The 14,852-nt window shown below is 34.9% G+C and overlaps 1 protein-coding gene across 1 annotated transcript in view; it reads right to left on the minus strand.

The window, feature by feature from the left end:
* Positions 1 to 9,150: 9,150 nt before the first annotated feature.
* The window catches only part of LOC115228278 (solute carrier family 23 member 1-like), a gene marked incomplete at its 5' end in the record, with an annotated part of 19,818 nt that continues 14,116 nt past the window's right edge, over positions 9,151 to 14,852 (minus strand). Inside the window, 2 exons of the mRNA XM_029798899.2 lie at positions 9,151 to 9,854; positions 13,381 to 13,476. Coding sequence (XP_029654759.1) covers positions 9,622 to 9,854; positions 13,381 to 13,476 — 329 coding nt within the window. The remainder of the gene's footprint in view (positions 9,855 to 13,380; positions 13,477 to 14,852) is intronic.

The following is a 14,852-nucleotide window of genomic DNA, read 5'->3' on the forward strand; positions in this document are numbered from 1 at the left end:
TTTGAAACGTCCCGCTTTAAATTGAATAGACATTGTATTCCTAGATGAATAATAGACAAAATGATTCGGTATTATTTTGAGAATTGTGATATTTCATGCTTTCTCTAAAAGTTATAAGATATATCACTATTCATTTTCAATATTTTAATACATTAAGGCGTCGAGCTGGCAAAATCCTTACCATACCGGGCAAAATGCTTAACGGTATTTCGTCTGCCGTTACGTTCTGAGTTCAAAATCTGCCGAGGTCGACTTTGCCTTTCATCCTTTCGGGGTCGATTAAATAAGTACCAGTTACGCACTGGGGTCGATGTAATCGACTTAATCTGTTTTGAATGACCTTGTTGGTCCTCTCTGTGTTTTTCCCCTTGTGTGTAGTAAAGAAATAGTTATTTCGTCCGTCTTTAAGTTCTTAGATTAAATTTCACTGCGGTCATCTTTGTGTTTCATCTTTTCTCGGTCGGTCAAATGAGTAGCAGTTGAGTTTGAAGTGATCGACTTATTCCCTCCACTGAAATAGGTGACCTTCTGCCAAAAACTGAAATAGATATTTCAAAACATTCAGTAAGAGAAAGTGTGTAATTTTATATGAAGCATGACCTCGAATGCATAGCATTGAAACTCACGCAGGCAAATGAATACCTTATCTAGTCAAACAAATAAATGGTTTATCCAGTAGGCATCTCAATACCTTAACCAGCAGGCAAATCGATGACTTATCCAGTAACCGTTGACGACTTAAAATAGTACTCCAGTTATTGCCCATTCAGGTTTGAAAAAGTCAATCCAATTAAAACATAAATAAATCATTCAAAAGTTAAGAAAAATAAGAAATAAGACAGATCAAGAGTTCTAAATATTCTAAACGACTAAGTCGATAATTTTGCACCTATTGTAATTAGACCCATTTACATTCACATACATGGAAACACAGGCATATATAATTCATATATATAGTTCATATATATGAACTTAAAATTAATCTTGTCGCTTATTTGGCATATGATGTTCTACTTAATGCTTTTCCTATGTGCGCACAAATATATACATACATACATACATACATACATACATACATACATACATACATACATACATACATCATACATACATACATCATACATACATATATACATATATTATTGGGGCCCTGGGATATGTAACTCACTGCCTAATCTTGAGAAATTAAGCTTCTCAAAACCATAAAGGAGAAAGCTAATTCGAAGACTACAGATCCAATCCATCACTGGAACTGTAAAAATCTGGAAAACTTTCCAGCAACTCTCCATCCCACGTGCCTCCTCTTGTTCAGTGTAGTCCATTATGCTTTTCCATTGTGTGTATCCTTATACATGCATTTGCGTCTGTATCTGTGTGTGTTTACATGTGTGTATGCGTGCGTATCTATGTGTTTTGTGTGTGTACGTAGGTTTGCTTACTATGATATTTGTGCCTGTGTCCCTTATTTTGTTTATTTTCATTTGCTTACTTATTTATTTCTCTATTTTTATTCCATTCCGTCTTAGATATGTGTATGTGTGTCTTTTGTGTGCGTGTATATGGGTTTATCTATTGTACTGATTGTATCTGTCCTCTTTTTCTTCTGTCATTCCGTCTTTAGTCGCCATGTTACGTAGTGTGGTGGTGTGGGCGAAACAATAATAAATAAGTAAATAAGTAAACTAATACGTAATTAAATGGGATACGGAATCAAATAAAGTACACTGGTATAAATAGTATAGTAATAAAACCCACATGCACACACACACAAGAGACACATGCAAAACACATAGTCACGCGAGCATGCTCACGCACACACTCACATTCACACACACACATACAAACACGCATGCACACACACATACAGATGCAAGCGCATACGCCGATAAAATATGCAACATAGAAACAGAATGGACTAAACAGAACAGGAGTTGACACGCTGGATGAAGAATCACTGAATAGATGGCTTGAAGTGTATGGAGAAATTTAAGACAAACGTGCGTGTGTGTGTGTGTGTGTGTATGTATGTATGTGTGTGCACGCGTGTGTACATGTGTATGCGTTTCTGTATTTAAGTAAATACAGACTAGATAAAGGCAAAGCCAGCTCTAAAGCATCTTAGTCCAATGATTCGTTAACTGGTTGAAACTTTGAGGTCACTGTCAACAGCACAATTGTTTAAGAATTATACATATATACATGCATATATATATACCAACCCCAAAACACTTACAGGGGCCCACCACACTATTTCGAGAACCAAAGGGCTACAACATACAATTCTATGAAATACAATCCACATAACCAAACTAAAACTCCACCACCAAACATCCACCCAAGGAACCAACCATACAAACCTAACAAACAACAAATGCACTACAGAAGAAACAACTACCAACACAATATACCTGAAAAAATAAGACGGAACACTAGGTACAAAAGCACACTTCAAAACAGAGCACCACAAACTCACTCTGACAATTATAACAACAGGAGACAGATAAACAGTATTTTTGAACATAACTACACCAACCATTTTTTAGACCTTACACACAGGAACAGGGACACACGATGGCAAAGGACAAACAAAAGAAACCTTAGGTAATTCAAATAATCAATCTCTCAAACAAATAACTAACACCTAACGAAATAAGCATACTCTCCAAAGGACTTAAATTTACACCAACCCCACAACGTTCTAATTACTATGAAATGAAAGATGATATTTCGGAATTTCGTAGGAAACTAAGACTTACCGAGGAATTTCATGGCAAACAAATAGATGATGAATTAATAGCTAGAAACAACAGCAATTACGCCCCTACCAAGGGAAAGAATAAAGCCTTAGACCGCTATTGTGACTACATAACTAATTTCTCTTTTCAATTCACCAAGAAACAAAAACACAACCCAAACTTTAACAAAAGAGAATGGATCGACCTCATCAAACTAAGAGAAGACAAAACAATAACAATTAAGGAGGCAGATAAGGGCAACGCGGTAGTATTAATGAATACAAACGATTATAAAAATTTAGTGCTATCCCTATTAAGAGATGAAACGTATTATGAAAGGGCCCAACAGTATAATCAGCAAAAAATAATGTATAACCTCAGGACATTAATCAACACATACCGAGAAGGACTCACGGACAAGGAGTATGAATACATCACTAACTTCAAGTGCAAATCGAGTTTGTTCTACGGTATCCCTAAAGTACACAAAAGCCAAATTATTAGTGAAACATGCAAAACATCTACCGATATACTCATCAAAATCCCTTCACCAAATGATCTTAAACTTAGACCGATAATAGCAGGGCCAGCATGTGAAACTCACCGCCTCAGCAATTTCTTAGACACACTTCTTAAACCTTTCCTAAAACACATCAAAAGTACGTAAGAGACGATATAGACATGCTCAACCACCTCCCTAAAACAGTCAATGAGAAAACCCTTCTAGTATCCTTCGACGTAGTTAACCTTTATTCTAACATCCCTCACACCCTAGGAATAGAAGCGATCACCTTCTGGCTGAATAACTACTCCTTTGAACGCCCAACTCGTATAAACAAAGATCTTATAATAGAAGGACTTAGATTTATTTTAGAAAACAATTACTTTATTTTTGACAATAATTTCTACAGACAAAGATCGGAAACAGCGATGGGCACGCGTACTGCGCCTTCTTTTGCCAAGCTAGTGATGGGATACCTCGAGAAAATACTCTACCAGATAACACTCGAGAAATATGGAAACACCTTCTCCACCTATATTCAGAACAACTGGAAAAGATACCTCGACGATTGTTTTATCCTCTGGGATAAAAGTATAGAGAAACTTGAGGAATTTAAAATACTATTAAATGGAATAAATGATAATATACAATTCACGATGGATCATAACGAAGAAGAATTACCATTTTTAGACATCCTCATTAAGAAAACCGGCAACAAAATAGAGACAGATATCTATTATAAACCGACAGACTCCAAACAGTACCTACCCTTTGATTCATGCCACCCACGACACACTAGAATAAATGTCCCTTTTTGTTTAGCTAGAAGGATTTGCACCATAATATCAGACACAAACACCCGACACACACGTCTCCAGGAACTTAGAACCACACTCATAAATAGAAACTATCCACAGCCCCATGTGGAAGGCCCAACTGCGGAATCTGTGTCATCTTGGTAGAAGGTTCAGAATTTATATTAGAACAAGGCCATCAGTTCACCATTAGAACAAACTTCACCTGTGCATCAGAAAACTTAATTTACGTCTTAACATGCGCAGGCTGCAATAGGCAGTATATAGGCCATACAACAAATAGCTTACGTAAAAGGATGGCGGTGCATAAATCACAAATTAGAAACCCTGAATACCGGAAAATACCGGTCAGCGGACACATAGATAGATGTGCTGCAAATGAAAATCCGAAATTTACAACTTACCCACTTTACAAATTCAGTGACAGCGTAACCTTCACTCAACGCCAAAATAAAGAACTTTATTTCATCAAAAAATTTAGACCAAGTTTGAACACCCTGGGCCAGGAATATTAAAACAAAACATTGCTCTTCCGAAAAAGAAAAATGAAATTCTACCACAACCACTACGACTGCTCCCACTAGCACTACTACTACAACCACCGTGGTCACTAATATTGCTACTACGATCAACAGCCCCCTACTGCTACTACTGCTGCTACGGCCACTGTGAGAGAATTAAAATAGTGGAGGTGGGGGGAATTACAATTTCTCAGATCCTTAAACAGTCACTCCCGCTGGCAGTGGTATGTCTTAGGGAAAGATGAATTTATAAAAAGATTTTTTGTCTGCGAGCAGATCTGATTTTGATTCGTTAAAAAATTGATGACGTTTTTCTTCCGTGGTCAAACTTGTCGTTCTGCTTCGTTGGCCACCTTACAGGATACAGTTATGGGTCAGATCTGATTTTGATTCGTTAAAAAATTGATGACGTTTTCTTCCGTGGTCAAGCTTGTCGTCCTGCTTGGTTGGTTTCCTAACAGGATACGGTTATGGGTCTTTTCCTTATATTCGTTGAAGTTTGATTTTGTTTGGTTTGGAATTAAGTGACGTCAGTGAACAGTGCCAGAGAACCGACCACTGTTGCTACCACGATCAACAGCCCTTTACTACGGCTACTGCTGCTGTCACAGCCACAGCTTAGCTGGTATAACCCCAACCACCACCGAGGTTACCAAAATTACGACCAACAGACGACGACCAAGAATCACTACTGTTGCTTCCATTGGAACACAAGGTAACACAAAAGCGGTTCCATTTGATACCAGCAAGAAATCTATAATGAACTTCTCCACTACACTCGACAAAACAGTAAGGAACGACTATGGATTTTTTCTATTATACTCTTTATAATATATTTGATAAGGTTCGTCTTTTCAAGAACATGGATTCTATTGAATGTATGTAACATGGATTCAATTGAATGTATGTAACAATTATGAACTGTTCCATTATACTTTTTATAATAAATTTTTTTGATAAGGTTCGTTTTTTCAAGAACCGAAACATGTAAAATTGAAATTTATCTAATATAGTGGCGTTTTCAAACTTCTTTTTTACAAATATATATATATATATATATATATATATATATATATATACAGTAAAGGCGTGATCTAGAGATGTATATATTACATGAGAGTATCTGTGAATGTATGTGTGCTTGTGTGTGACTCGCCTATTATCTCTCTACTTGAATGTTTAATTTTATTATTTATGTCTTCCTGTAAAGGTATGTGCTACAATACACTTGTTTGTCTTAATATTAACTCTCAATCTGGCCATGTCTATATATCATTACTTTGCATCATTTAAAATACTGGTTTGACAGACAGGGTGTCTAAACTTTGCACGTTCGTTTCGACCTGCTAGAAATAGAAACCGAGTCTCCCTGGTACAAATCGCCGTTCTGTATCTCTTAATATTTTCACCATTGTATAACTGATACCTGCGGTTTTGTCTGTTTCGTACGCTGCATTTGTCATACTATTCTCTTTTCATATCTTTCTCTGTAATAGGCTCTGAATTGCAGCTTTTGACTTTGAGGACTCATAACACTTACATTAGCGAGAACCAAAGCCTGAAGATATGAGATTCGATGTCAAGTATTAGTAATGCATTTAATCATTCTTCTAATGAGACAATAATCTTTAATGGACTTGAAATTATTAAAAGAATTCTTCCCTCTGTTCTGTCAGCTGATACATTTGTCTTAGCGATTTGTACCAGGGAGACTCGGTTTCTATTTCTAGCAGGTCGAAACGAACGTGCAAAGTTTAGACACCCTGTCTGTCAAACCAGTATTTTAAATGATGCAAAGTAATGATATATAGACATGGCCAGATTGAGAGTTAATATTAAGACAAACAAGTGTATTGTAGCACATACCTTTACAGGAAGACATAAATAATAAAATTGGCTGGCTGGTTAATCTTTTTTGTGGATTTCCTTTCCACTCACAGACTTTTACTGGCAATAAGCCTCTTTCTGAACCACTCATTCATATTTAATCTCTGTATCGTCCTATCTTTACTATAGACATTGAACACTGTGAGCTGGCTGAATCGTTAGCACACTGGTAGAAATGCTTAGCGGCTTTTTACCCGTCTTTACGCTCTGAGTTTCAATTCCTCAGATTTCGATTTTAGGTTTGATCCTTCGTGGTCGATCAAATATATACTAGTTAAGCACTGGAATAGATTTAATTGACCTATCTCTCTCCTGAACTTGTGGGTTAGTGCCAAAATTTGAATGTGTTATGATAGATAGTGAATACGGCGATCCGATATTAATCGTTCTCGCTCTGGACAAAATGCTCACAGACATTTCATCAGGCTTTATTCTCGAATTAAAATATCGCTGTGATCGATTTTGTCCTTCATCTTTTCTGGCTCGACAAAATAAGTCTCAGTTAAACACTGGGATCAATGTAATCGACTTATACACTTCTCTAAAATTACTCGACTTATACTACAATTTGAAACCATTACTGTAGAAATTTAATATGAATGATACAATTTTGAGTAGATAATAATCTTCATTTAATATTAAAATTTTTAGTGACGTTTAATTTTCCTCTGTCTATTCTTCCAAAACCTTGGCTCATTGCCGTGAATTGTTTAACTATTCGCATAGTAAGCACAGAAATGCTATTTGCAGACCAAAAGAAATTATATCTGGAAATAATTCATTATGATAAGACAGTAAAAAAATCTCCCATCATAATGACATGCATTCCCTAGAAACCCACTTCTAAATCCCGCCTATAAACCATCTTCAACAATTAGGAATCCCAGCTGCACACGTTTTTCTTGCAGCTGTTGTGTTGCAGTTGTTTTAAAGGAAGATAAACAGCATCAATCGAAAAGGGTCTCAAAGTATGGTGAAGGCTGTACGATGAGCAAAATTTCCATTCCAATACTCATACACTAACATTAATTATTCTTTCACAAACATTTATCCTTTCACTGATGTAAAAATTTAGTCCGCGTGGACTCTCCTAATCAATTATACAGATCCTACACTTATTTCAGTTAAGCATACATTTATTGATCATTGTTTCTCAAATTGATGTTCCTCTTTTGATATAACACAATGAAACTCAACACCTTGGTGAAAATAAGAACGAGCGCCGATCCATTCACGCATCTATCCCTGTATGCTTATACACACACATTTACATATCGTGAAATGGGGTTACTTTGAACCGTTTTAGACTTTTTATTGCTATAATTTCATAACCTTTTCTTCAATCTTAACAAAATTTGACTATGTTAAACTTATATATGAAATAAAAATAAGTTGCAGTCAATATTTGATTACTTTTTCTTATATAATTGTCGCTGTTCAATGTAACCACGAATCAGTAGTATATTTTTGCTTATGTTCAAAGTTACTCTTATTAGTCGATCCAAACTACAAGTTGATCCTAAAATAAACAAATTATGGTTTAAAGAATTAGACTTTGCAACAGAAAGAAAAACTGATTCTGGTTATCAAGCCATAATAAGAAAAAAAGGAAAAATTTGGGGTTACACCTCATTAATTCTAAGGGTGAAATATTGTCCATAAATAGCAAAAGCATCAAAAAATCTTAAATACCTAACTTATATTGGGCACTATTAGTTTGACCCGTAGTAGCAGCTTGCTTACTGCCGGAAATAATGATCGGGATAACTTTGAAAGGCATGTAGTACAAGTTTTTACAAAGATACCAAAGTTATAAAAACACTTCAATAGAAAATTATTAACTAGTTATATTAACTAGTTATATTGTTACAAAAGCTTGTACCTTTTATGCAAGAAGGGCTTCAACTGAAATTTGCTGGGAGTTGAAGGAGTTGACAAATTCTTTCTTTGAGTAGATAATCAAAGTTGCAGCCCTAGTTTTAAATTCTTTTGATTTTGAAAACTATTAAATCTGGTTTTCTTGCTTCAGTATCTATCCGCTATCTCCCAATAAGTGTTTCAATCCTAAGTGGTATACATCATAAAGGTTTCAAAAGTGAATTATTTAAATGTATAAATTTATTACATATCTTGTTGTTGCGTTTTATTTTTATTGTTTCGTATTGTTTTTGTGTTGTTTTTGTTTAGCACTATTCGACCAAAATACCAGCAGCTGTGACAGTTGTGTCGTATTTGCAGTCCTAATGCATTTAGAACTATATTACCCAATGAGTCTTTCTATTTCTGAAGGACAGTAGGGTCTAATTATAAAGAGAACATCTCCTATATGTAGCAAGTGGAATGACCATCAAGAGAATCCATCGTTAGAAATCCAATAGTGCAATGCATATTTATACGTTATGAAAGGAATCTGTGCATATTTACAGAATAGCGAATATACAATATTATTTATATTGATGAACCAAAAAATGGATAAAAAGTCCTTGCTGAGCCATTGGCTCTATCATACTGGTTTCCTCAGATTTTGCATATATATAGCCCTCTGCCGAAATATATATATATATATATATATATATATATATTATATATATATATATATATATATATATATATATATATATATATATATATATATATATATATATATATACGTTGAGGGGACTGGAGAAACGTGATATGAAATGTTTAGCTCAAAACAAATAACGCTTTGCTCATTCGAGGTATCGCAACCACACCCTTAAAATCATTCGTGCAATACCACAATTGCTAAGCCACGTGTCTCCATACATCAGCGTATATGAAAACGAATATGTATACAAATTATGTAAATAGAAACATTGCATGTATGGATGTAGCTACCTTTGTTTGTATTATCATTCGAGAGTAAATGACAATGGTAGCTAATGAATTTACTAGTTTAAGGCTTAAATTCCCAAGATTTTAATTTCACTCAGAGCATTACTGGTTTTGGAATCATGTCGTGAACTTCATTTCCATATGTGTTACTAAATGTCTGTAGATATTGACAAAAGAACAATTGTAATCTTTTCATCCTCTGTATCGAAGTAAAGTGATTGAACCTGTTTTAATTAGGTAGTTGTAAACAGGCTTGTTTAAGGTAGGGTATTATTACATATTCACAATACATACAAATTGTAACATTATACTGAATCAGTCTGGTCAATTTCATCTTTAAGTTTCTCGGTTTCCTCATCTACTTCAATAACCTTCTTGGGTGGTAGTATGGCTAATTTCCCAAAAACGGATTGATGTTTGTTTAAAAAGTTTTGGATGCTTGGGAATTCGTAAACAATTTCACCAGTATGGTAGTTTGGAGATTCAGTGGTATCTGTCTCAGGTAGTAAATGTTGCATCCCACGTTCAGTCAGTGTACCTGTAAATATTTTAAGAATGTCAGCTTTGAAAATAATAAATTAATATATACTCACGATTTAAATTTACAAATGTTTCCTTGCTCATTTATCAATTTTAATTTATAAATTATATTATGAATATATACTAAATATTTATTATTCAGAATATTAAAACAATAAAATAACTGTGCATTGAAATACAAAGGAATGTCAGATAAATTAGCCGAGAATAAAATATGCACATGTAAAAGTATCGAATTGAATATGTATGTTAATCTGAAAGAAATACTCGAGTATCATCTTAATTTAACTCATCCATAAAATGTAATCAGATGAACGATAAATATCTCACTGGGTAGGTTATTAGGGTACTGTAGGTTTCAATGAATATGGTGGATATTTCTTCAGCCCGGTAGACATAAGTAAGTTGTTAAGAAGATAAATGGAAAAATATATGATATAAACAAATAATTTTTGTTCAGAAGATCCGATATCTTGTACATACAGACAATCATTTTGACCTCCATTAGAAAGTGAAATTCAAACACATCAAAACGCTAACATTTCCAAGAGTACATTTTTAAACTATGGCACCCGTTACATACAACATCTGTTACAATAGCCCAAATACATATACTTAAAGGTGAATATCATGTGAGCAAGCTGACAGAGTGTTTAATACTAGCCAAACGATCGGTGACCTATGTTAGTACTAATGATCTGTGTCCAGGTTCAAGATACTGATATGTCAATGGACAACTCAAGAACTTTAAATCTGATATTTATCCTAACGGCCTATTTCGGTGAACCGCCAAGTTACAGGGACATAAACGCACTAACACCGGTTGTCAAGAAGTGATGGGACACAAACATACACAAACAAAGACACAAACAGACAAACATAAATATATGGTTTCCTTTCAGTTTCCATCTTCCAAGTCCACTCACAAGGCTTTGATTGGTCCTAGACTATTGTAGAAGACACTTGCTCAAGGTGTCACGCATTAGGACTAAACCCGGAACCTCGGTAGGAAAGAGATAAAAGTGAATAAGTTACCATTCAAAAAGAAAGACACATTGCGAAACATAAATACACTTCAGTACATTGGCAATTCCGAAGAAAGATTTTGTTTAATATAATTTGTCTATTTATTACAATCAGTACTATCTAATGCTTTACGGATCTTAGAATACGGACACAATCTAAAGCTACAAAAGTTTTAAATCATATGTACATAAGGACTGTAATGGAAATTATCCCCTCATAAAAGTGGTTGTAATAGGAGAAGGCTCTGGAGAGGTTATAAAACAGTATTCACCGACGAGACATTTGATTGTATTGAATTCTGAAGTCCAGTGCAAATACTGTATTTATTAGCTTTCCATTTTCAAAAGAGAATAACATTAAGCTGATAACATATCTCTCAATTTTCTGAGGTATTGGTTAAATCATTGATATTTCTTACTCTCAATATTTTCTTCCTAAATATTAACAAAATATTATCTATCCTTTCTCAACATACGAAGCCTTACAACCTATAAAGTATTTTACTATCACTGCGAAACAATGTAAGCGTTAAAAGAACACTAAATATAATCTTCTGGAATAATCTATAAGCAAATCTAGAATCTTGGTTTCAAGCTGAAAGTAACAGAGAAAACGAAACAGAATATAAAAATTAGTGTTCTAATTATTTCTATAGTTTTAAGTATCGGAAATAACCACGGTCAATTTTAAGGTGGTAATTAAAAACATGCTAAGAGTTAGCTAATACTATTTCTTGGCAGCGCTGATCAACGGGAACAACTTCGAAGTCGAGTAACTTAATAAGCTGCATAGCCGGAAGTATAACTTTTACATTTTGCTTGATATCTTTTTTACTCAGATAATTAAATTAGTAAATAGTAAATGGTAACTTTATAGGGTTATTATCGCATGAAACTGCTATAGTAATTCAGCTTCTGGAAAATAACGAAATTTTTCAGAGCTAGTTTTTCAAGTAGTTTATCTTATCATAAACGTAGCAAGCTAAGTGAAATATCTGTTTGAATTACAATCTGTCTTGGTCTAAGAATCTTCCTTTGTTGAATAATTTAAATCTTATCAACAATGAAAGAATACCTTTATAGGCAATCAGCTCCTTTGTAAGGAAATAGACAATTCCTTATGAAGCAGTGCGCCGCTTTAGATTTAATATTACTAGGAGTGAATCCTAAACAATCACAGACGCTGATGACAACTTTTTGTTTAATATATCTGTGTTTAGCCCATTCTGGGTAGTAAAGAAATCGCTATTTCGCCTGTCTAATCTTCTGGGTTCAATTTCCGCCGAGATCGGCTTTGCCTTTCATCCTTTCGGGGTCGATAAATTAAGTACCAGTTGCGCACTGGGGTCGATCAAATCGACTGAGCCCCAATTCCCCCAAAATTCGGGCCTTGTGCCTAGAGTAGAAAAGAATATCTAAGGCGGCGAGCTGGCAGAAACGTTAGCACGCCGGGAGAGATGCTTTGCGGTATTTCGTCTGCCGCTACGTTCTGAGTTCAAATTCTGCCAAGGTCGACTTTGCCTTTCATCTTTTCGGGGTCGTTTAAATAAGTGCCAGTTACGCACTGGGGTCGATATAATCGACTTAATCCGTTTGTCTGTCCTTGTTTGTCCTCTCTGTGTTTAACCCCTTGTGGGTAGTAAAGAAATAGTTATTTCATATGTCTTAACGTTCTGAGATTCAAATTCTGCCGTGGTCGACTTTGCCTTTCATCTTTTCGTGGTCGATAAATTAAGTACCAATTACGTACTGGTGTCGATCTAATTCACTAGCCCCTCCCCCAAATTTTCGAGTCTTGTGTCTAGAGTAGAAAAGAATATTTTGTTTAATATCTGCGGGCATATTAAATGAAATTGTCTTTTCTAGATATAACAATAAAACTTCTGCGATGGATTTGAAATGCCGAATTATCACGCTTGTGCCTCATTTATTCTTGTTCTTTTTAACCTACTGATGAAGACATCAGCTATAATGACAGGTAATTTCGCTGAAAGCTACAAATTCAAATTTCATCTGTGTGCCACGTAAACCGAAATACAGCAAGCCTGTCATGGGAGAACGGAAGTCAAATTACTTAAGACCTAAACATAACGACACATGGCTCACTTAATGTGGATACATTTATTACCGAAATATTTCGACCTTTGAAAAATATACTAAACTAAAACCATCTTGTCGAACATACTTGCTGGTTAACCAAGAGATGTTCTTGTTCTCTGTACAAAGTACTCCCACTACTTGTAGGTGGCAGCTACTCCACAGTATGCGTTTTTATCGTGAGTGTTTCACGGGCCCAATACAGGTTACAAAATATAAATTACCGACATTAATAATAAGTCGGATAACATTATCTCCGCACAAGTTAAAACAATAAAAAAAAATTTCGCTTTCGCTGTATCACAGTATAGTTTCAGTGATGAGATTTTAACATGCTCATTATAGACAAGTGAATTGACTGAAGCTATTGAGTTATAGACGTTTAATAATTTATATACATACCTGGTATCGTGTTGTCTAAGAAGATAGCCGATAATGTTCCAACAAAGGTTTGAGTTCCCAGAACAATTTTTAATACTTGATCTAGCTCAAAATTACCTACAAAACGAATTGAAAAATAAGCAAGCACGCATTATCACTTGAAGTAAATGAATGTAATTACAATGACTTTAAACATCTAGAACATACGCCACTCTCCGATATTTTTCGAATTTTCAGTATTATCTCTGGCATTGAGCGAAGTTCACTGTTAAAAGTATTTTGGACAGATTTGGATTTAATTTCATAATTTTCTGGTACACGTAAGGCGGCGAGTTGGTAAATCGTTGGCGTGCCGGACAAACTGATTAGCAGCATTTTTGTCGGCTTTAAGTTCTCGGTTCAAATGCTACCGAGGTAGACTTTGAGATTTCGATCCATCCGGAGTCGGTAAAATAAGTACCAGTTGATGTAATCGACATACCCTCTTCCTTAAGATCGTTGGTATTGCGCAGTTAGTTTCTAGTACACATGTTGGATGATTATGTTTATCTACTGAATTCATTGCGAAATTCGTCCTGCTGTCTACATTTATCTAGAAAGAGAAAACAGTTTTCCTTCGTCAGGTCAAAATAGCACAACAGATCGTGTTGGCGACGTAACTGAAGATAAACACATTTCTATTTGGCCAGCCTTTCATCTTTGAAAGGTTGGTGATAGTGAACAACATTACCTGAATTAAAGGGTATCTTTCTTATGCACCTGTTGGGCAAGAAATAAACCCTAAGAGAGGGAACTTCCTCTGGTCTGGTTAATAAAAAATCAGAGAAGTCCCTTGGTTTACCCCTGGCAATGGTTCCTGTAGAAGAGTATTTCCTTTCTTGATATTTTTCTTATCATTGTGTGATTTTTCTTCTTCTAAGACCCCGCATTCTTTGTATCTTTGATTTGTATTGCTCTCATTGTTTCTCTGGCTAAAAGATAAATCCTCATCATTATCATTATTGTTGTTGGTAGTGATGTTGTATTTGTCACTGTTGTTGTTGTTGTTGTTGTTGTTAAAAACAATGGATGGAGGGTTTCATAGCTTAGTGAAAATATATTTTAACTCATTAAATATTGTTCGTTTACAATCTAAGTTCAAATTCTGGCGTGTTGAGTTTGCCTGCCTTCCTTCTAGTGTTGATAAATACTAGTCATCTAGTGGCATCCATATAGTTACTTGTACGTCTTCCCAATTTTAGCGCCAATTTTCGACATTTTTATTATACTTCATCTGAGAGTCTGAATAAAAAATATTGTTTCCTAAACTTGATTTTCCTCAGAAATTCTGGACAGATACAGTCACATAAAGAGAAAAGATCACATCACTGTCTCTTGCTTTAATAGCTCTTGAGAAACAACCTCAGCAGGATTCCAATTTAGGACTTAAATGAATAACTAAATAATACATAGTATCTTGTCTGATGCCCTACAATTTATGCTAATCCATTTCA

Source organism: Octopus sinensis, unplaced genomic scaffold, assembly GCF_006345805.1.
Source record: "Octopus sinensis unplaced genomic scaffold, ASM634580v1 Contig10104, whole genome shotgun sequence".
Lineage (NCBI taxonomy): Eukaryota > Metazoa > Mollusca > Cephalopoda > Octopoda > Octopodidae > Octopus > Octopus sinensis.